The 20,018-nt window shown below is 48.6% G+C and overlaps 2 protein-coding genes across 4 annotated transcripts; both read right to left on the bottom strand.

Annotated features, from left to right (window-relative positions):
- Window positions 1-928: 928 nt before the first annotated feature.
- Window positions 929-15,921, bottom strand: znf638 (zinc finger protein 638). 3 transcript variants are annotated; one of them, XM_061293987.1, is made up of 32 exons: window positions 15,809-15,921; window positions 13,005-15,019; window positions 12,300-12,361; window positions 11,922-12,137; window positions 11,483-11,844; window positions 11,174-11,409; window positions 9,796-9,930; window positions 9,590-9,688; window positions 9,464-9,513; window positions 8,973-9,385; window positions 8,019-8,621; window positions 7,921-7,949; window positions 7,717-7,851; window positions 7,509-7,637; window positions 7,406-7,444; window positions 7,199-7,324; window positions 7,002-7,128; window positions 6,753-6,923; window positions 6,485-6,687; window positions 6,270-6,404; window positions 6,161-6,202; window positions 5,937-6,080; window positions 5,780-5,862; window positions 5,660-5,683; window positions 5,019-5,583; window positions 2,775-4,934; window positions 2,284-2,389; window positions 2,093-2,191; window positions 1,726-2,016; window positions 1,497-1,607; window positions 1,299-1,420; window positions 929-1,228 (listed from the first exon to the last, which is right to left on the bottom strand). In XM_061293987.1, the coding sequence occupies exons 2-32, from the start codon at window positions 14,913-14,915 to the stop codon at window positions 1,166-1,168; spliced, it is 8,991 nt and encodes a 2,996-aa protein (XP_061149971.1). In that variant the 5' UTR covers window positions 14,916-15,019; window positions 15,809-15,921; the 3' UTR covers window positions 929-1,165. The 3 variants fall into 3 exon arrangements, with proteins under 3 accessions (XP_061149971.1, XP_061150050.1, XP_061149891.1); XM_061294066.1 differs by lacking the exon at window positions 13,005-15,019 and having other exon boundaries at window positions 15,809-15,918; XM_061293907.1 differs by having other exon boundaries at window positions 13,005-15,914.
- A 192-nt stretch (window positions 15,922-16,113) lies between these two features.
- LOC133143164 (type I phosphatidylinositol 4,5-bisphosphate 4-phosphatase-A-like) lies at window positions 16,114-18,908 on the bottom strand. The gene is made up of 7 exons (XM_061264987.1): window positions 18,618-18,908; window positions 17,784-17,953; window positions 17,603-17,709; window positions 17,393-17,504; window positions 17,271-17,323; window positions 17,110-17,200; window positions 16,114-17,043 (listed from the first exon to the last, which is right to left on the bottom strand). Exons 1-7 carry the CDS (start codon window positions 18,721-18,723, stop codon window positions 16,906-16,908), a joined length of 777 nt encoding a protein of 258 aa, XP_061120971.1. The 5' UTR covers window positions 18,724-18,908; the 3' UTR covers window positions 16,114-16,905.
- Between the last annotated feature and the right edge of the window lie 1,110 nt (window positions 18,909-20,018).

The raw sequence follows: 20,018 nt of genomic DNA, 5'->3' as shown, positions 1-20,018 counted from the left end.
GATTTTATTTTCAGACCATAAGTGCATGCACGTATCAAAATACCAAACACACGTAGACTGAGGTCAGACTTCACCAACCGTAATAGATTCCCCCCCCCCCCCAGAAATTAAATAGAAAATAACATACAGGGATGTACATGTACTAAGTTGTGGTTATATTTGGTTTATTATTTACGTTATTATATATTGGTTTAGCCACAACGATCATCATATCTCAACCCAATGGATTTCTAACTGTAGGTAATTGTCAAAGATAAAATTATATTAAAGAGGCACACACAATTTACCTGTCAGTGTGCTTGGGTACGGAAATGAGACGACAGCAATGAGTAAAAAAATAAAAGCCAGCAATGAGCACACAAGAGCTTGTACTTAAATTTTACTTTTTATTTCATATTGCCAATAATATTTTCCGCACAATAAAAACTGTTTACTGTACTTTTGTACAACCACATAAATTGTCATTATTCAAAGTTTGTTTTTCGGGTTTTGAAAACAAATCCATCTTTTGCGGAATGTGCTTGTGTCGCGCTGTTTTTTTCCTGGCGCTACTTAGCTAATAGCTGTGATGCTAGCTGAGTCGGCGGTGTTTAATGACAAAAGGGGAATTAAACTCACATTTCAACTTCCTGCTTTTCTTCCAAATACTCCAAAGCGATGCAGGCTTCTAATTCGTTCCGTTTTGTACGACTGTAAATGAATACCGACAAAGTATGAATAGTTTGCTTCCTTAATTACTTTCATTCCGGGGGCCCTGATCTGAATTGTTAGGTGTCTGTGATAAATGCCTGAAACGAAAGGTTGTAGAGCAAATTCGTTCTTTTGTCGGTTGTTCAGCTACTGCAAAAATAATAATCATAATAAAACATGGATACTTATAATAAATACCTATATACATTGAAAAAGAAACAGTTCAAGTCCAGGCAGCTATTTTACTGTGAACCTTTAATAACCGTTTTACATGTTTAACTTTTTATTTAATGAATACACAAAAACACAAACTAGTCAAGATGGACAACTTTTGCTGCCTCCTTTTTGCAGCACACAAACAAACCAACAGGCCTAAAAACGTTTATCAAGATGGAACTCTGAAATTTGATTGGACAATGGAAAACTTTTAAGTGTGGAGACAAAAATTAAAACGCATTAGTCATTGGAAAGGAGCTCAGTCAGAGATGGAGCCTTGAGTGGATGATCGTGAATTCTGCTCATGCTTGCGGTAGTATTTCTGTGGAGAGAGAGAACATGGAAGTTATAGAAGGGGAGATTTGCAGCAAGGCCCTTTAACGGAAGCGCACCTTTAGGTTGTCGTAGTGCCTCTTGCTGCTGCAGTGCACATCCTTGGCCGTGCTCTCTTTCAGGTAAAATACTGAGCAGAGTTTGCAGAAATAACCAGATTTGGGCAAGACGAACTCCATGCCTGTCACACCGATGAATGACACGATTTGTCAAAAATAGGGACAAATGAAAAGGGAAAACAAGTGTGTGGTTTGTACCGAGAGGGTTGTTTGGTTTGAACGCTGGTAGAACATAAGCAGGAGTGCTGCACGGAGACTCAGAACGCGATCGTTTCGCTGCGGTTGTGGTCAGCTCAGCTGCGCGTTTGCCTGGGGAAGAACACAGTGGTCACATGATCAGTCACATGGTCATTGAAAATAAGCATCCTGAAGGTACTTTCACTACAAAAACTCAAATCTAACCAAGACTAAATCATTCCCAGATTACCTTTACTCAATTTCTGCAGTGAACGTTGCAGAGACTGCCCAGCAGATGGCGCTTCCTCTTCATTCGCCTCTGCGCTTTCCTTCTCCTTTTCGGTGTTTTCCTCCACTTCCTCCCCCTCCCCCCTTGGCTTCTCTTCCTCTTTTTCCTTGTTCTCCGCCTGCTCATTTTCCTTCTCCGCCACTTTTTCCCTCTCCTCCTTCTCCTCCTCATGGTGGTCGCTCGGAGCCCGGGGAGCCTCGCCAGAGGCCGCTGCTTCCATCTCGTCTTGGTCTGCTCCGGTTGAGATTGTGGCTGCGGCACAACAAAGTGTAACCGTTTGATTCCAATTCACATCATTTTGTCAACCCATCCATCCCGTGAGACTAACCAGAAGCTGAACGGTGTCGCTTTTCCATCGTGCTTCTCAAGACGTCCTCTTCAACGTCTCCCACCTGGTCCAGCGTCACCAAGTTTGTGTTGTCCTCTTCTACAGGCAAGAAAAAGCAAAAGCGTCAACATCTCATGTACTCCTTTGAACCACCATGTTTTTTTCTTGTCTCCAGCGACTCCATGCTGTACCCGCATCGTCGCTACGTTTGCGTTTAGTAGACTGCGAGGTCCCCGCAGCTTCACTTTTCTCATCCTCGTCCTCCTCTCCCCCGGTCTCGTCCAAAGTCAGAAGAGTCTGCAAAATACAAGCCACGTTTAGTGACGTCCAAAGATGTCAGAAGGGACTTCGGATGTCGTGTGGCATTGTCATACTTGTATTTTAGGGCCCATTTGTCACAAATCAAATTTGCTAGCAAAAAAAAAAAAAAGTGTGACACGGAAAGCTAACTTGACTGTAAAACGGCTGCTTCGAGACAAAATGGCCGACTTAAACTTAAGCTAAGGCATCAATCACCAATGTTGGTTAAAAACCTCATATCCTAAAAGCAAGGTCAGTTTTATATTTTTCCCCCAAACATTTGTTATTTTAACACATTAACCAATTAAAGGCATGCGCACAAATCTATTTACCCTCTTGAACACTTCAAGAAGGTTTTTGCACGACACGCTCATTAGTGTACCTCGGGGTTGAGACAGCCCTCCGATTGTTCTCCCTCGCTGGATGGGGGTGGCCCTTTTGCCTCTTCCTGCTCTTCCACAAGCTCGTCCAGAGTAACCAGAGCTAGCTCGCCCTCAGAGACATCGCTTTCCGGCGCCAGCTGCTCGCCGCCCTCCTCCGCCACCACTTGGTCCAGCGTGAGCAGCTCGTCCTCATCCTCGCCTCTCCTGGCCCGCCATTTGCTGGAGCCGTCGGGTTCCAGGCCCCAGTCGCTCTTCTTCTCTTCTTCCTCGGCTCGCTCCGCTGGCTTCTTGGTGCCGTCGTCGGGGAAGTCCTTCTCTTCGTCGCTCACTTTTTCCAGCGCGAGCGTGCTCGGCGTGTCGTCTTTGGTAGCAAGCGGTGGGCTCTGAGCAGAGCGTTGTGACGACCTGGTCTTCACTTGGGAAGGCGCATCTTCTCCTTTGACGTCAGCCTCTTGGTTGTTCTCGCCTTCCGTCGTTTCATCTCTCAATTCAGTTTGTCCTCCTTCCGTCGTCATTGGCGCACAAACGTCTGAGACACTCGCCTCTTCTTCGGCCGGATCTTCCTCTAAAGAATCAACCACCTGATACGTCGGTTCCTCTTCATCCTCTAGCTTCACCAGAGACGTCCCATCAGTCACGTCTTCCTGTTTTGGACTGTCTGGCGCCTTCTCAGAGGACGCACTTTCCTGGCCCGTCTCATCGTCCACAGAGTCCACGACCTGGAAAGTCGTCGCTTCTTCATCATCATCATCATCGTCGTCGTCTTCCTCCGTTTTGACCGCTTTCTTGGGTCTTCCTTTTCTTCCTCTGCCTCTTGGAGCTGGAGGAATCTTCACCTGGTCCAGGACTTGACAGCTGGGCTCCTCTTTAATGATGGCCTCATTTTTCGTTTTGCCCTGGGGCCCTTCCTGTGACGTTCTCAAAGGGTAAGCCCTCCTCGTGGCAGGCTTCTCTTCTTGAGCTCTATCCTCGCTCGATGCGGCGTCTCTCTTGGGCGGCCTTCCTCTTTTGCCTCTGGTGCCTCTCGGGGTTGTGCTCGATTCATCGTCCACGGAGTCTATCACGTGGAAAGTGGGCCCGTCTTCCGCAGGTATTTTGGCGCTTTGCCCTTGTGCTTTTCCTCTGGTGCTCCGCCTCCTACCAACCGTTTGTTCCATTTGTACAGAATCGACCACGAGGTACTTGGAAAAATCTGAAGTTTTAGGGGTGGCGGTGGACTCTTGGTTCTTCAGAGACGTGCGCGCTTTACTCTTGAGTGTTCTGCTTGAAGCGGCACGACTCTCGCACGCTTCGGGGACGCTGTGCTCATCCTCGGCGGAATTTGGCGGCTCTTCGACAGAGTCAATCACCTGGTATGCTTCTGCTTCCTCCTCGCCTTCTTCTTGTCCAGAGGCCACGGTGTCTTCTTTGCTCAGCAGGCCGGTGGAGGTCTCAGCAACTTGTCGGTCGAGCTCGGCTGAGGTGGGCTCCTCAGCAGCATCCTTGTTTGTTTGCAAGGACTGTGCCGTCTGCTCTTCACCGACGCCGTCCTCCTTCACATCTGTCACCTCATTTTCTCCTCCTCTGTTTTCCTGCTCTTCAACTTGAGATGTATGAACTGGCGGCGCCTGCTCTTCCTCAACTCCGTCAACCTGACCGATGTTGTCTTGCTCCGGAGAAGCTTGGAGCTCAGTCGCGCCGTTTCCGGCGAGTTCCGGGTTGCCGACTTCCACCGAGAGAGGTTTCTGGTCTTCGCCGACACTATCCAACACTTGATAACCTTCCTCGCTGGCCATTGTTTCCAGACTCTCATCTTTGGAGTCAGTGGTGGACAAGATGATGGACTGATGTTGTGAAGCCTTTGGTTGTTTTCTTTGCCTTTTTTTGGCTGACATTGAAGCAGGCGAAGGCGTGAACCCAGAAGAGAGGCCCATTCTTGTTGAGCTTCTGGTGGCCCTGGAGGAGGGAGACGGGGTGGACGCGGAGACCTTTGACTCTTTTGAGGTGCTCGCTTTGGTCCGTTTGGAAGCAGGCAGCAGCTCTGCTTGGGAAGAAGATCTCTTGAGCGCAGAGGGAGCCTCGCCGGCGCTGTCCTCCTGGTCGCCCACTTCATCGACTGTTACAAACTCGTCTATATTGAAGGGTGGCGGGTCAAAAGGAACGTCTTTTTCAGAATCCCCCTGCATCGGAACGGTGACGACAAAAGTCAACATTTGTCAATCCTCCACACAGAATCGGTGCGAGGTGAAGTCGACGCTACTTACCAGGGCATCGTCACTTTTCACAAGGCTTTCCTCTTTGTCCTGATCTACGGCGGCTGATGTATTTTTAACATCTGGGACGTCACTGCCACCGCCAGTGGAAGCTGGCAGCATCGCATCCTCTTTATTGTCCTGAACCTCCAGAACAGCTGCGGTCTTTTCAGCCATCGAGCGTTCCACTTTGACAGAGTCATTTTTAGCTGCCGTTTCTTCAGCGCATGGTGCTGAAGCGAGGCTCTCCACAGGTTTTCCGGGATTACTAACTACGACTGCCGATGGGGCGGTCGGGAAGTCCGACGATGTGGGCGGGGCATCTGATGAGGTCTCGGTCTGAGCAGCCAATGATGAAAGCGGGGCATCCGATGAGGTGGCGGTCTGGGCGGCGGATGAAGAAGACGGAGCATCCGATGGGGTGTTGGTCTGGGCGGCCGACGGTGCGGTCTGAGCGGCCGATAACGTGGGCGGGGCGGTCCACGGAGTAGCGGACAGGGAGGCTGACACCGCGTAGATCTTATGGTTCAATGTAATCTGCCTTGGATCCTGAAGGCACTCTTCCAGCTTCTTAGCGCTGAAATGAAACAAAAGAGCTGTTACTTCTGCTACGACTTGCTGGTATCATTTATTCCGTTACTGGAAAGTCCTACCTGCAAAAGCTTTGAACTGGCTTCCTGATAACAAGAGTAAAAATGAGTTTGAGAATATTAGTACGACACTCAAAACAAGACAAAACACCCACCATTATAAAGAAAAAAATGAATACCTACCAAGCTAGCTCGTTCATTTTCAAATCTTTGCATTTCTCTACCACGCAGGCAACCCCCGCGGCGTCTTCCATCTCAATGCATATCTACCACGGAGAAATAGTCGTTCAAACGGAGAAACCACAACCTTCATTCGTCGGAAACGTTGTCACTCTTGTACCCGGTTGGCCAGAGGGAGGAAGTTGACAATTTTGGCGCGAGACGAGACCTCGTCCAAAACCTTGTAATAGGTCTGTTTTCGGGCCTCTGAGATCTCCACGCAAAGCAGTCGCTCGGACAGCGTCTTCAAATCTTCTCCGACGTACTGAAAGACACACGGCAAAGAAGCGTTGCCGAGGACGGACGGGCACGCGGGGTCCCGCGGCTTTTGCGCCGGCCACTCACAGAGTTGCTGAGCCGCATCAGCGCCACGTACATGTCGGCTTCCTGTCGACAGAGCGCAAATGGCACAGTCAGCTATGTCATCGCTAGTTGTTGTCGCCGGTGTCCGTACCTGGCTGCGTTCCTTATAAAGCGACTTCATGAGCAAGTGCACCCCTAGAATGTAGCGGCCCACCCGATGCGGGCTTGGTAAGTGACTGAGGACAAAGTTGCAACACGAGTTCCAGTCGTTGAATTGCACAAAGGCCTGGAAGGCAGGAGAAAAGAAGGTGCGGTGTGCAACCAGTGTGCGATGGCGGCGGCGCAAAGCTGCAGCGTCCTCCTCACCCTCCGCTGGGCCGGCAGCACGATCACATTGTAGTAAAGTGCCCGCAGGTCCTTCTTGGCGAGAAACGGCCAGGCCAGCTTCGCCACCTCCTCGTGTGTGTAACATCCTTGAGGCAAGCCGGTCAACATGACGGTTTTCACCATTGCCGCGCCGCCAAACTCGGCGTCGATAATGTTGGCTTTTCTTTTGACCGTCAGGAAGGCTGCGAGAAGCACGACCGATTGGATGTTAGACGGGCACCGGGCAAAGAAGCGGCGTGGCTCTCACCTGGAATGATGAACCAAGGGGAAATGGTGGAAAACAGGTAGGGCTTTCTCCTCAAGGTCAGGTAAAATGGGGAAGCGGTGCGACACGGAAAGTCGGGCTTAAAGTCGATAAGAGCAGCCTCGGCGAACGTCGCATTCCTATCCGGCATGCCTAGCTCAGGGCTTCTTGGTTCTGTGGAGAAAAGACCACATGATCTCCTCGAGTCCTCGTTTGACATTCTGATGCCGGCCGGCTGCCCGGGAGACTTACTTGGCGAATATTTGTCAACATTAGGCAGCCCCAACCTGTAGATCTGATAGGTCGGACACTGAGCGTGGAGCGAGTACCAAACACCAAAGCGATCGACATGATGAACAGACGCAAATTCTACAAAGACCTGCAACAAAAGGGTCAAACAAACAACCATTGAGCACTGCCTTCTCACACTAAACTTCCACACAACTAACCTTGTTCATGAGCGGCATGAAGTTTACGATTCCGCAGATACGCCTCAAAACCTCCCGCAGGATGGAGACCTCGCTCGGCTCAATGTTTTTGATGTAGACCGTTTTCGGGCCGTGCTTGGTCACCTTCTGCGGGGTCAAGGTCCAAAAGGTCAAAAAGCGGACGGACAATGTTGTGACTTTTGACCCAGATGGTTCAACTTAACTTACGTAATTCAACAGCATCATCACTGACTGATAGAAGCCGCCCTGCAGGACAAACATCGGGTTATCAATATTGCCAATAGTGGGCCATTTTGTTTGGACTGCGTACCGGCCACATGGAGATATCCACCACTTGCGCATTCAACTTCTCCGTGTGGCCTTTGAGAGCCAATTTTCCGTTTTCGCTGGCTCTTATGGCAGATAAGACACATGCGTAGTCCTGCAGCTGAATAAATGCCTGAAAAAAAGGGTTTTCTAATCAGACCACAAAACTTCGCAAGAGAACATTTGGATCTATGAAGCAACGCCATGCTTACTATTTCTAATTGAGGAATGACATAGATGTTGTCATCAGAGTTCGCCATTCCAAACGGGTTGAACACGTCAACGACATCCTGCTCGCAGTAGGTGTGTTCATCAGCGGGCAGGTTGGTGATCAACATCTGAGAACCCTTATTTGGACAAAAACAAATAAATAAAAGGAAAGACACAACGGCATATCCACCAAAATTCAATCTTACTTCTTGTTTCCAGCATGTGGTTCTGATATCTGCAATCGACAAATGGACATTTTAGCAACAAGGAGTGGTTTGATATGGACAAAGATGTTGGGGCTTACGGAGATTTTCGGGAACCAGATGTTCTTTCATTTTCTCTCCGACGGTATAGAGTCTGGTTGTTTTAAAAACGGCCGGAGGTGCCGCATTCTTCTTTGATGATGCTTTGGAGCCACACGGGGGCGCTGTAGACTTTGCTGCACCCTTCTTTGCTGATGCATCTGAGCTATGAGAGGGTGCTTCCTCCTTCACCCTTGCGGCCGAGTCATGCGGAAGCGCGACGCCCGTCTTCGCTGCTGCGTCAGATGAGGCCGCCGAGCCATTCTTTGCAGCTGTGCCCGAGACGCAAGAGGTCTCCAGATTCTCCTGTGCTAATTGATCGGATTCACCCGAGGCCGCCGGATCCTCCTTCAGTGTTGGGTTGGACCCAGGTTGGGGCTCATTTTTAACCGTTGGGTCTGAACCACATGGATGTGCCACATGGTCTTTCTCCCCCGAGCTCGGCGGCTCTTTCTTCGCTGCTGTGTCAGAGTCACGGGGGGGTGCAGCCTCTTCCTTGACTGCTTCCTCACCCTTGAGTGAGGAACCCCCGTCGGCCTCTGATTTTACCAAGCCAGGTTGGGACACAGGCTCCTCCACCGGTGCTGCATCGGTAATTGTCTTGGCTGACATCAGCAAGGGAAAAAAAAAAACATTGAATGAGCGACAGTTGTAGTACAAATAGTTTCGTATTGGACATTACTAGATTTTTGACTATTTTCATTTTTCTTACCACTTATTTTTTCATTTGTAAGCAGTAGCTATAAAACCAAGTATATCCACCATTTTTCAAATACCTTTTTTTAGTCATAAAACAGGGTCACGTGAAGAAATTTAAAAATGTTAAGACTATTTCCACAATGCTCCCAACATTAGAATTGCTACACGGGCAGCACAATATAACAAAAATATTGATATCGCGACAATTTCCTTTTGCAATATGCATGTCGCCGTGACGGTAATTTTGATCGACAAACCTTGGGCGGTAGCTCTTTCAGCGTCAGGTGAGTCGCCTTGGGCAAGCGCCGGCCCTCCTGCCGGTTCGGCTTGAGCCCCGATGGTCTGCTGGTTGGGCTCCTCAGACGCTACACCCGGGTCCACTTCCATGGGCTCGGGTGGAGGTTGCGAGTGGCTTACGGCTTTGGACGGCGGCTTGCTTTTACCCGTAGCTTGCTGAGGGACTTTAGTCGTCTTACCCGGCGGTTGCGTCGTCTTGGCTACCGGAGTGGTCGTGTCGAACTTCTTCCCAGCAGCACCTGCTTGTGGCTTCACTGGAACCTTTTTCACCACCTTGGTAATCTGCTTGCTTGGGAGAGTCTTTGCTTTGTCCTGAGCGGAGGTACTTTTGGATGTTTGCGGCTTTGAGGCTTTGGACGGCGCAGGTGCATTTCTACGAAAACAAAAACAATTGCGACGTTATGACCTTTTACCAAACGTGATCACGCGAGGGGAAAGAAATGCCTCTTACTTTTCAGGATTGTTCTTCTCCACTTTGGAGTCGCTCTTGGAGTCGCTCTCCTGCCGCAGAGCACAACGGGGTTTAGATTTAGCGACAGAGAGAAAGTTCGCAGATACAACATCAACACGCCCCCACCTGGTCTTGCACAACGAAGACTGGCCATCCTTTTATTTTGGGGATTTTTGTGTTCCTCAGTTTGTCTGCGTCTTCCTTGTTCTCAAAGCACACAACTGCCTGCGTGGACAGAAACACACACACACACACACGCAGTGAACATAGCGGGGAGTCTGAAGACAAAGTGGCACTGAGCGGGAGTGTCAAGATATAACAAAGATCGCTACCTCCCCTTTGGTGCGAAACACGACGACCGATTTAATTTTTCCACACTTCTCGGCGGCTGCCAAGATATCCTCGTAGGCGAGAGTACGGGGGATTGATCTAAGTGTCACAATGGTTGGGACGGAGGCTTTGACGGACTGCGCAAAGACAAAAAGCATGATGTGTGTTAGATAAATTGTATATATATGTTATCATGCGTTCCCTAATGAGTACTTATTAATAAGTTCTTGCGCAGAATGCTTACTGTTTCGCCTTGCAGACGTCCACCAGTCCACAACAAGTCATACGATGCTGTCTGGGGCTTCCTGACCTTCTACACCTCTGGGAATCCAAGAAAGTTGCTGATAGCTCAATCTACTCTGTTGATGTCTGCACATGGCATTCTGTCCTTGCACTCCTTTCCCATGGCGTCCTGTCTGTAACTACTTGTTTCACATAGAATTTTGTCATGACGTCTTGTCTGTGACTACTTGTTTATGTCCTTGCGCTCCTTTATTTTCTCATGACGTCTTGTGAGCACTTGTTTTACATAGCATTTTGTCCTTGCGCTCTTTTTGTTTCTCATGAGACTCACTGGTTTTGTCTGCTGATCCTTTTGCTGATTTTGAACCTGACAGATTTTTGGGGGCTCGTCCGGGTCTAGGGGTATGATTCTCGCTTGGGGTGCGAGAGGTCCCGGGTTCAAATCCCGGACGAGCCCCCAAAAATCTGTCAGGTTCAAAATCAGCAAAAGGATCAGCAGACAAAACCAGTGAGGCAGAATGTTGAGTCTTTTCTCGCGAGGAGTGCAACCAGACTTACAGCAGTCCAAAATACACTAAAGATCTGTCACACCCCTCGCTCTTTTTATTTTGGGATGCCCTACCTACAATGTGAGACTAGCCCCTAACAGGTGGGGGGGAAAGCATGGCCTAGTCTCATGAGAAACAAAAAGAGCGCAAGGACAAAATGCTATGTAAAACAAGTGCTCACAAGACGTCATGAGAAAATAAAGGAGCGCAAGGACATAAACAAGTAGTCACAGACAAGACGTCATGACAAAATTCTATGTGAAACAAGTAGTTACAGACAGGACGCCATGGGAAAGGAGTGCAAGGACAGAATGCCATGTGCAGACATCAACAGAGTAGATTGAGCTATCAGCAACTTTCTTGGATTCCCAGAGGTGTAGAAGGTCAGGAAGCCCCAGACAGCATCGTATGACTTGTTGTGGACTGGTGGACGTCTGCAAGGCGAAACAGTAAGCATTCTGCGCAAGAACTTATTAATAAGTACTCATTAGGGAACGCATGATAACATATATATACAATTTATCTAACAATGTGACTTTGAAGGCAAGCAGAAAGAAGACCTTTCATCTCGCAATCGAGTACGGCAAACCTTGGGTCTTGCAGCATCAACTCTCTGCTGGCCAGGAGTGGTTTTGGTCGCTGCTGGCTTTTTGTTGGCCGCAACGGAGGAGGAGGAAGAGCCGGCGGCCGTCGATGTCGCGGCGGCGCTTCCTTTGGAAGAGGTTGAAGGAGTCGACTTCATTTTGGCGAATTCGGCCAACAAGGCGGGGGCCAGAGTTTTGACCATGGTCTCTACGTCAGACTCCTTCGACAAAGACTGGACGGCTGGAAAGAAGACAAAGTGGTTAAATCACAAGCTTTGCTACCTGGGGAGGTGTGTGGAGGACGCCGGCCGGACCTGATGATTCTAGAAGCTTCTTTGCAAGTCTCTCGGCGCTGGTTGAGGTCTCTTGACTCTTTCGGGCGGCAGTACTCTCTTCATGGCTCCTTTTAGGGGGCGACCGTCTCTGACGGCTTCTCTGTGGTGACGGGCGCCTATCGTGGCGGCTACGTGACGAGGACCTCCTGCGCGATGAAGACCGCTTTTGCGACGAAGCCGGCCTGCGAGACGAAGACCGCCTGCGAGATGACGGCCTCCTCTCATGGCTCCTCCTCGACAACGACGAGTGCCCCTCTTTGCTTCGGTGCGGATGGCGCCTCTCATAACTTCTCGAGCGTGAGCGATGGTGGTCGGACGAGCTTGTGGAGTAAGAGCGAGACCTGAAACATATACAGAATGACAACTTCATACCTGCCAAAAAAGCAATCTGGCAAGGAGATTGAAAATGTGCTAGCACCTGCGGTTGTATCTGGAGCTGTGAGGCGAGCGGGATCGGGTCCGCCTCCTCGTCCTCTTCTCTCTCGCAGCGTCCGAGCCGCGCCGGCCCCGGGGCGTGCTAGAGCGGGAAGATGAGCGAGACCCATCACGGGGTGTCTTACTTTGGACGGGCGCCGACTTGGTTTTCTCTTCTTCCTTGTGGACATGCAAGACCTCGCCCTGCCAATTTGGATATCTGCACAAAAACATCACACAAACACCTTGAAGTAAATGGGTTCCGGAAAGTCCCGGCTCGCTATAAAACATAAGGATACAATTATATCTACACCCTAATTAATAGAATTAATCGTGTCTTTTGAAGTAGACAAGGTGAAAAGAAAAAAACAAAAACACTGACTGCTTGCGAAGGACTTTGCAGTTCTCAAGGTGAAGATTGGTGTTCTGGTGAGAGATCCAGTCCTGGCAGGCAAAACACAGCAATTAATAATAAGACCAGACAACACAAGGCATTAATACCGGCGTTCTAAAATTTACAATGACAGCTGCCACAGGACTTTTGGAGTCATTAAAACACACATGAAAAGTATTCCGTTCCTCGCTGAAGCACAAATCGTCGTGGTAACCAGTCCATCGGGCCCCAGTGACGTTATCCCTCCCGCCCCCCCAAAAAAATCCTTCTTGACTTGGTTCTGCTATAGTTGGAGGTCACGTCAGGAAGAGCAAAACCAAAAAAAAAGGTCATCACAGGGAGGAAGAAAATGTGATCCCACAAGTCAATACAAAGTGGACATAGTCTGCTTAAAAAAAAAAATCACTATCAAATATGATCCAAATGTTTGTCCATGAGTACAATTGCTTCGAAGATAAACAGATAATCGCAAAAAAAAAAAAAAACTATAAAATGCTTCTTCATCATCATCATCATCGGCGTTGCTGGTTCCTTCTGTTGATGTTCAAACGCTGGCAGTCGATTGGTCAAAATGAAACACCGGTTCACAAGAGTGTGTGTGTACAAAATGTATAGAACAGCGTGACGTACAAAGTGTGACGGAAAGAGAGAAACGAACGGGCATCCAGAACAAGTTAGGGCAACTGCACTCACCTGCATCACGGTGCACCGTACGTTACACAGAGAACACGTGTGTGGAAGGACTCTGGGCGTGGTCGCCGCATAGTCCAGCGTCATGGCTGCCGTCGGCAAACCCTCGAAGACGGTCACCGGCGGTACCACGCCGGCGCCCGGGTTGAACAACTGCATTTGGGGTACGTTCAAGACGTTGGAGATGGCTTGAAACTGCTGGCTCGTTGGGTAACCTTGCTGCCACACCACCTGCCCCAACGGAGGAGTCGGCAATAATGTCCTATTTTTGACCGGCTGTTGAGGCTTGGCCTTGGCTTTGGCTTTGACCTGGGTCTTGGCCACCTGCTGCTTCTTCACTTGCTGAGTCTTCTGTGCGGGCGCCTGCTTTTGCGGCTGCACTTTCTTGACATCCGACGACGTCGCAGGCGTCTTCGCTTTCGTGGACTTGTTCGGATCCTCTGCGGGCTTGACAGATTTTTTCATTTGTGGTTGGTTACCGCCGCTGAGCACCACGAGGTCAGGTCTGGTGGGGTGGGCACGGCGAACAAAAGTGGCCGCCGGTTGCGGTTTTAAGATGGGCTTGGGCTCATCCCGCACTTGTCCAAAAGCCGTGGCTTTCGACGCTTGAGGTTTGATGTCTCGAGCGTCTGTGTCTTCCGTCGCCAAAGTGAAAGGACGAAACGTTGACGGCACGCCAGTCGCCGCCGGTTTAACCAGGTCCTGACTTTTGGGAGGGTTTGATTTCAGGATGGAGTTGAACAAAGATCTGAGACTTGCCTTCTGATCACGGAGAGAAGGTGCCAGGCTAGCATTTCTTGTCGTCTGCTGCACCAGCTCCTGACCGCCGCCTCTTCTGTCCAAATTGTCCATGCTCCGTAAATTGTCACCGTCACCTTTTTTAGCGCTGCACTCAGCGCCCCCCTCCAACCTTCCAGTGTAATTGCTCGTATGTCCATAGTCTTCTCCACGTTGAGAAGGTGCCAGGTTAGTACTTCTTGTCATCTGCTGCACCAGCTCCTGCTCGCTTCTTCTTCTGTCCAAATTGTCCATTGTCAGCAAATGGTCACCCTCGGCTTTTTGAGCTCTGGACTCAACGTCCTCCTCCGACCTGCCAGCATATTTGCTCGTATGTCCATAGTCTATAACTTTACTTGACTGGAGAAGAGAAGACGGAGCGTTCACTCTTTCCATCCTGGCCGGTCCTGGACCTCGCCAATTGTCCCCACTAGCAGGTCCGCCTCGAGCCGGGGCATGACCAGAGAAGACTTTGGGTCGATCGGCTTCAGTGGCCTTCTTGGTCTTCTGAATGCGGATTTGGCGCAAGATGAAGGGCAGGTTGGCAGGTGTGATCTGGTCTTCGGGGTAGGAGATAAGATGTTCCAAATCGTCCTTTTCAAGTCCAAAGTGCACCAGGATATTGGCGGCCGTCTCAGAAGTATACTTGGGTTGAGCGGATTCGGAAGCTTGAGATTGGCCTGACTCGCCGAAATCTCGCCTTGGAACAGGGCGGAGGTTGCGATCATCCTTACCGGAGGCGCTATACAAAGAACGACCCCCTGATGTTGACGGCTGGTAATAAGCGGAGGAGGAGGCGGCGCCATCAGCTCGGCCGTAATTCGACAAGCGATCGAGAGGGCCGCCGCTGCCGTCAAACGACCTGCTAAGGTTTTGGGCCGAGGTTGCTGCCGTACCCGAGGAGCGAAACTCTTGTCTGCGAGCGTCTTGATCCAAACCCGGGATGTCTTCATTGGTATTGGCTCTTTGCTGAGGCCGAAAATTGGCCATCAGCGAAGAAACCGGCTGGCTTTCAGAAGGCTGCAGCCGACCCGTGGAAGAGCTGAGACTCTGTCCAAGTTCTACAAGAGAAGACACCCTGCGGGGCTCGTTCTCTGGCTGCCTTTGGGCATAGGGGTTGTAGAGAGGACGGGACATGGTGACAATCGGGAGTGAGCTCCCGGCTCGTCCGCCAAACAGGGGTCTGTTTGGTGGGGCCTGGAGCAGGAGAAGCAGTACAATGCTTCGATGTCAACACAAAGCTGGAAAAGTTACAAAAACAAAATCTGGTTACTGCAGGGAACTGGACTGCTTGCTCACTGGACAGGAACGCTTCCTCGGGGGGGAACGTCTCGTCTCAGCCGCCCCGTTCTGCTTCTCCTTTCGGACAGTGACGATGTCGTGGTACTCCTGCTCGTGACTCGCATAAAATTACACACAGATGAAGTAGCACCAGCATCAACCACACACAAATCCTAACATGATTTATTGGGTTGTCTTTAATACATATCCAACAGGAAGCACGCAATGTATCAACATGTCTTCCAAGGCAATGCACACATATGTTCAATTTAATCCTACCTTAACATGAGATACATCTTAAAACCATACCAAATGGTCCTGTTGTTTACACAACTAAAATATTTGTAGAAGAGTGGAGTTAAATGCAAAAACAATTTTTAAAAAAAAGCGGAAGTACGGATGGAAATTCAAGCTACTATGCTACAATCGTGTTTGAAGTTCCTCAAAATATGGTTAGGGTCGTGTGGCGTTATCGGGCCGAGGATGAGAACTGCGCCCAGCAGATGGATATGGAGTAATAGCATTCATACATGCGAAAAGAAAACATGACAAAACTTTCACAGTTCTGATAACAACGACAGAAAACTATTTCAATACTTTGAATTATCAGGGGGGGGGGGGTGAAGAAATAAACGGCCACCGTGCCAGTTTGTTGAATCCAACCATACAAATGGATGACTATCCAAACAATACCAAATAAAGCTGGTATTATTAAAACGAAATACCAAACAAATTGCTTTTGTGTTTACCTTTGTTGAACAGATGCACATGCAAACGCTCGTGTTCTTCGCTGCGATGCTGCTAGCAAGACGCTGGCAGAGCAACTAGCGTTAGCCTCACCACGAACGGAAGTTTGTACACTTCCGCTTTAATGAGGAAAAAATAAAATCACCACGAACGGAAGTTTGTACACTTCCGCTTTAATGAGGAAAAAATAAAATCCAGAAAAACTCTATTTCTGTACAAAATGGAATAACACGACACTCAATATTTTGCCACTGTGGTGAGTTGTCTTCGGTGCTCAAATGGAAGGAAAACTTTAGTGACACAAGGCTGATTGGGAAAATATTTTATTCAACCGATGTCAGAATTTAGTGCCTCAGGCACGAGGAAAATTTATTGAGTGTGCCCCCGAGTCTTCCGGTCTCCATGCCTTATACCCCCGCGACTCTTGACCCCGTCGCTCTGGTTAACAGCTGCGGGTTGACCCCCAACTCGCAGCCCCCATCACCCTCTCGTTCTTTTCTGGTCACAACCAATTGGCCGTTCTATATTCTGTTGTCTGTAACGATACATTCCTGAAAGCAAATCCCAATATCCGGCACGAACTGGCCTGACCTGGTACATGACCCCAGCCTTATGAGAGAAACATACAAGAATAGGAGCAGAACAAAAATATCCTACACCACCCTAATATGAAATTTGTTTCACATTAATATTCTAGCAGCGAGACATATTTGACAGTACAGTCGTTTTTGCACATTACCATCCCTTGCTGAGACTTGAACGTCACGTTTCCTTCTTAGTGCAACAAAAAAAGGAGATTTGTTATTTAGTTTTTTAAATTAGTTTGTTATTCAGAACTTGGTAAAACAGTGGCACTTGATCCGGTCGGCAGAGCTCATGTTGAATCAGAACGACGAACTAACATGAATACAGTGACTAAAATCGATTCACGCATACCCGCACACAGAAACATCAATGACTTCCAAATTTCCTACGATTAGCACCTTGCTCAGTCCTTAAGCTCAATGAATAGCAAGGCTTCACTGTATTGCTAATCAACCAACTATAGGCACATATTGAAAAATTACAGTCATTGATTCGACGCACGATGATTCCGACATCACGTTGAAATGGGGCGGCTAATTTTTAGGCAACTCCAGTAGACGGTTCTGGCCAGGGCGAAGGCGGCGATAAGAAGGAGCAGCACCCACGCGGCGTAGATCCCTTTAGACTGCCGAGCGGGCCGCCACGTTCCCACCTGGATGCAAAATGAGGGTTACCTACGCCTTGGTATTGCGTTCACATGGCGTCTGTCAACACTCACCATGAGTCCAGCGGTGGAAGCGGCCACCACGGCGAAGACCATGAGACACAGCAGGGTCCTCCTCCTCGGGTACTGCCGGCCAACTGAGGAACTGGAAGAACACCAAACAAAAATGTCTCCACTTCCTAGTTCTCCAAACAAAGCGACAAAGAGGCGCTTACACTTTCCGACAGTGCGGACATCTAGACAAGGTCCTGTCGGAAATTTCTGTCCACTGGGAGAGAAACAGAAGGTGAGTCAGTTGCGTGAGATGTTACGGAGGAAGAGGGACAGGAACAGGCACCAGGAACGTATTGGAGCAATGGCCACAGATGACTCGGACACCGACGGGTGGGTTCTGCAGCTCCGGACTATCCTCGCCGACGTGAACTGGGCCCAGATTGATGATGCGTTTGCTGGAAGGAAAACCCCACAAACAAACGTTGTCATCTGAGCTTCCGTTTCGCTTTCAGCCAGTGTAGGCCGTAAAGTGGTCACGAATGAGTGAACCGACCAATACGATCGTGGACATGCGATCTTCTGCGACGTAACTTTGCAGATGAGCAGACAGCTACATGGACATCTGACATATTTCTTGCCAGCTGGGGCGTTCTTGATGGGCTGCACAAGGGAGGAGCGTTTTAAACTCTCGCAGGCGCACACTACGTGGGGAGTAAAGGTCACACGGGACTCACAGTCGCTTCGTTGCAAACGCTGCACTTGACCACATGCTGGTGCGTCTTGCCTTCCACGCATATGGCTCCCTGACAAACGCGGCAGCTGATGACTGGAGCGCTGCCACTGCCGAAGCTTTCCGGGCTGCTGTGTGGCGAGTAGGGCGGCGGGGGTTCATCAGGCACCAAACCTAGAAGAAGAGGAGGGGACATTTGTTAAACATTCATCACTGATACCTTCCTCAGCAGCATTTTAGAGCTACTGTATACTAATGTGAGGCACGGTTATTATTTTGTCCATTTGGGGTCACCATACTCAAGTTCCACACTGTGGGAGGTTCCTCAGCAACATTTTAAATCTATACTAATGTGAGGCACGGTAATATTTTGTCCACTTGGGGTCGCTATACTCAAGTCCCACACTGTCGGAGCTGTAACTTTTGAATATCTGCGAGTTCAAAAGGCAGTTTTTACCTTCACTGCAAATTCCCATATGGCAAAAATGAGCTATGTAAAATTAGAGATCACAATTTCAAAATCCACGATACGGCGTGAACGGTGATACGACGAAGGGACATAAGTTGACGTTTTACATTTTTGTACACTCTGCTGAAGTCAGATTGATATCGATGATTCTGTAATATTAAAGAACGTTACGTGCTCATACTTGGTATGAATAATTCTTACAACGTGACCACCAAGAACAAACCATCATGTGACCACCAACCATTATCTATGGATCTTTAAAAGAAAGACAATACAATATTCATCTAAGCTTGGGCGAACTTAAAGCCCCTAACATTTCGCAAATCGTTTATGTGGACATATGTGATATTTCTTGCATTTCTGACATACTCCGGGGTTCAGCGAGGACTCCGTAGGACGTTCTACCGAGAAAATTGCCATTTGTCTCGTCGTGGTGCTCGGAGGACAGCAGCGGTGAGCTCTCCTCGTCCGCCATCACTCCCAACGGGCCTCTACTATTCCCACAGCACGGAGGAAGAGGCCGAAGGACAGCGGCGACAACTCTGGGGATCACTCTTGCAACTTTTTTGCGAGATTTTCAGTCCCAAACTTCGGATGATGACACTATGGAGTGAAACGGCGGAAGGCGGAAGTGAAACACTGTAAACACGAGTCACATGACCGTGGTGTGTGATTGACAGTGCGCTCCACCTCTGGGAGAATCTCAGAGAGAGTAGGCGGGGCCAATTACAAAGCTACCGTCACCTGATTGGCTGCTAGTCACCTGATTGGTTGACAAAGACTTTTGATAAAGACTTTTGTCTTTCATGCAGCAAAGTTTACCAAAATGTACAGGAAAACATGAAAAAAAAAATGGAACGACTATTAATTAATATGACAGACAACAAGGTGTGAAAAATCTATTCATCTAATCGTTAGATTGGTAGACGTCTCGTTTATTTTCACTTGTTGGTTGATCTAATTTAGCCTAATCAGATAATATCAGCAATGTATACTTTTTTTTGTTTCCTCAGATGTGCTCAGCAGAGGCTTAAAAACGGCATAGAGAAACTTTGGATGATAAAGTGGCCATTATACAAAAATATTATCTCGACACAATTCAAACCCCTCTAAGCACCTAACTGTGTGCCAAGACAAGCAACAATAAAACTGGGACTGTTCTACCAAATGTTTTAGTATCGTATATATTTTATAGATGTTCGGATTCTGTAAGAGCGAAAATACCTCTGTTGTTTTGTGAAAACCTCTAATTGTTGTCTCCGTGACAAATGTACTGTGTTCTTGCCTGTGGGAATGTTTTATGAAACCGGAGTTTCCCAATAAGAAGCACCGAGAACATTTGAACTTCACACGGGGAAGGACTAACCTGAGATGTGAAACCCTCAACACACGTGACATCATGCTAACCATTAGCTCAAAATGCTACCCCCCCCCCCCCCAGATTATTTTATTATATTTGTCAAGTTCAGCTTCTTTCCACAAAGCCTTGCTGTTGCGCAATGGGTACACCTTGTTAAAAATTCCACGTAGGTAGGCCAAGTTGTTTGTTACCACAATGAAATCTTTTGGAATGCTGTTGACCGACATTTCTGTCTCCATGTCCTTCTGTTGTAATGTCAGAAATCAGGAAGCTTTTGGTGTTTAAAAATCTCATCTGTGGCCATGTGAAAACACAGCCAAGCACATAAATGTCTAATTAGAATTTAAATTAACCCATCTTCTTCCTTTTTCAAATACATTTTTCTGCGCGTGTGACAAGAACTGGTCCGG

Source organism: Syngnathus typhle, linkage group LG1 (genome assembly GCF_033458585.1).
Source record: "Syngnathus typhle isolate RoL2023-S1 ecotype Sweden linkage group LG1, RoL_Styp_1.0, whole genome shotgun sequence".
NCBI classification, from domain to species: domain Eukaryota; kingdom Metazoa; phylum Chordata; class Actinopteri; order Syngnathiformes; family Syngnathidae; genus Syngnathus; species Syngnathus typhle.
The sequence above is the reverse complement of the archived record's forward strand: the minus strand, read 5'-3'. Positions and strand labels throughout refer to the sequence as shown.

Bases quoted from the DNA above. Each gene is read 5' to 3' on its own strand.
- LOC133143164 (XM_061264987.1), bottom strand. From the start codon at position 18,723: ATGGCGGACGAGGAGAGCTCACCGCTGCTGTCCTCCGAGCACCACGAC. The intron at 17,954-18,617 runs GTATGTCAGAAA...CTCTTCTTCTAG, and splicing joins AGTCCTCGCTGAACCCCGGA to GTTTGGTGCCTGATGAACCC. The intron at 17,505-17,602 runs GTCGGTTCACTC...TTTTCCTTCCAG, and splicing joins GCATGTCCACGATCGTATTG to CAAACGCATCATCAATCTGG.
- znf638 (XM_061293987.1), bottom strand. From the start codon at position 14,915: ATGTCCCGTCCTCTCTACAACCCCTATGCCCAAAGGCAGCCAGAGAAC. The intron at 7,325-7,405 runs GTAAGTTAAGTT...TTGACCCCGCAG, and splicing joins TGATGATGCTGTTGAATTAC to AAGGTGACCAAGCACGGCCC. The intron at 1,608-1,725 runs GTAATCTGGGAA...GTTCTTCCCCAG, and splicing joins ACTGCAGAAATTGAGTAAAG to GCAAACGCGCAGCTGAGCTG.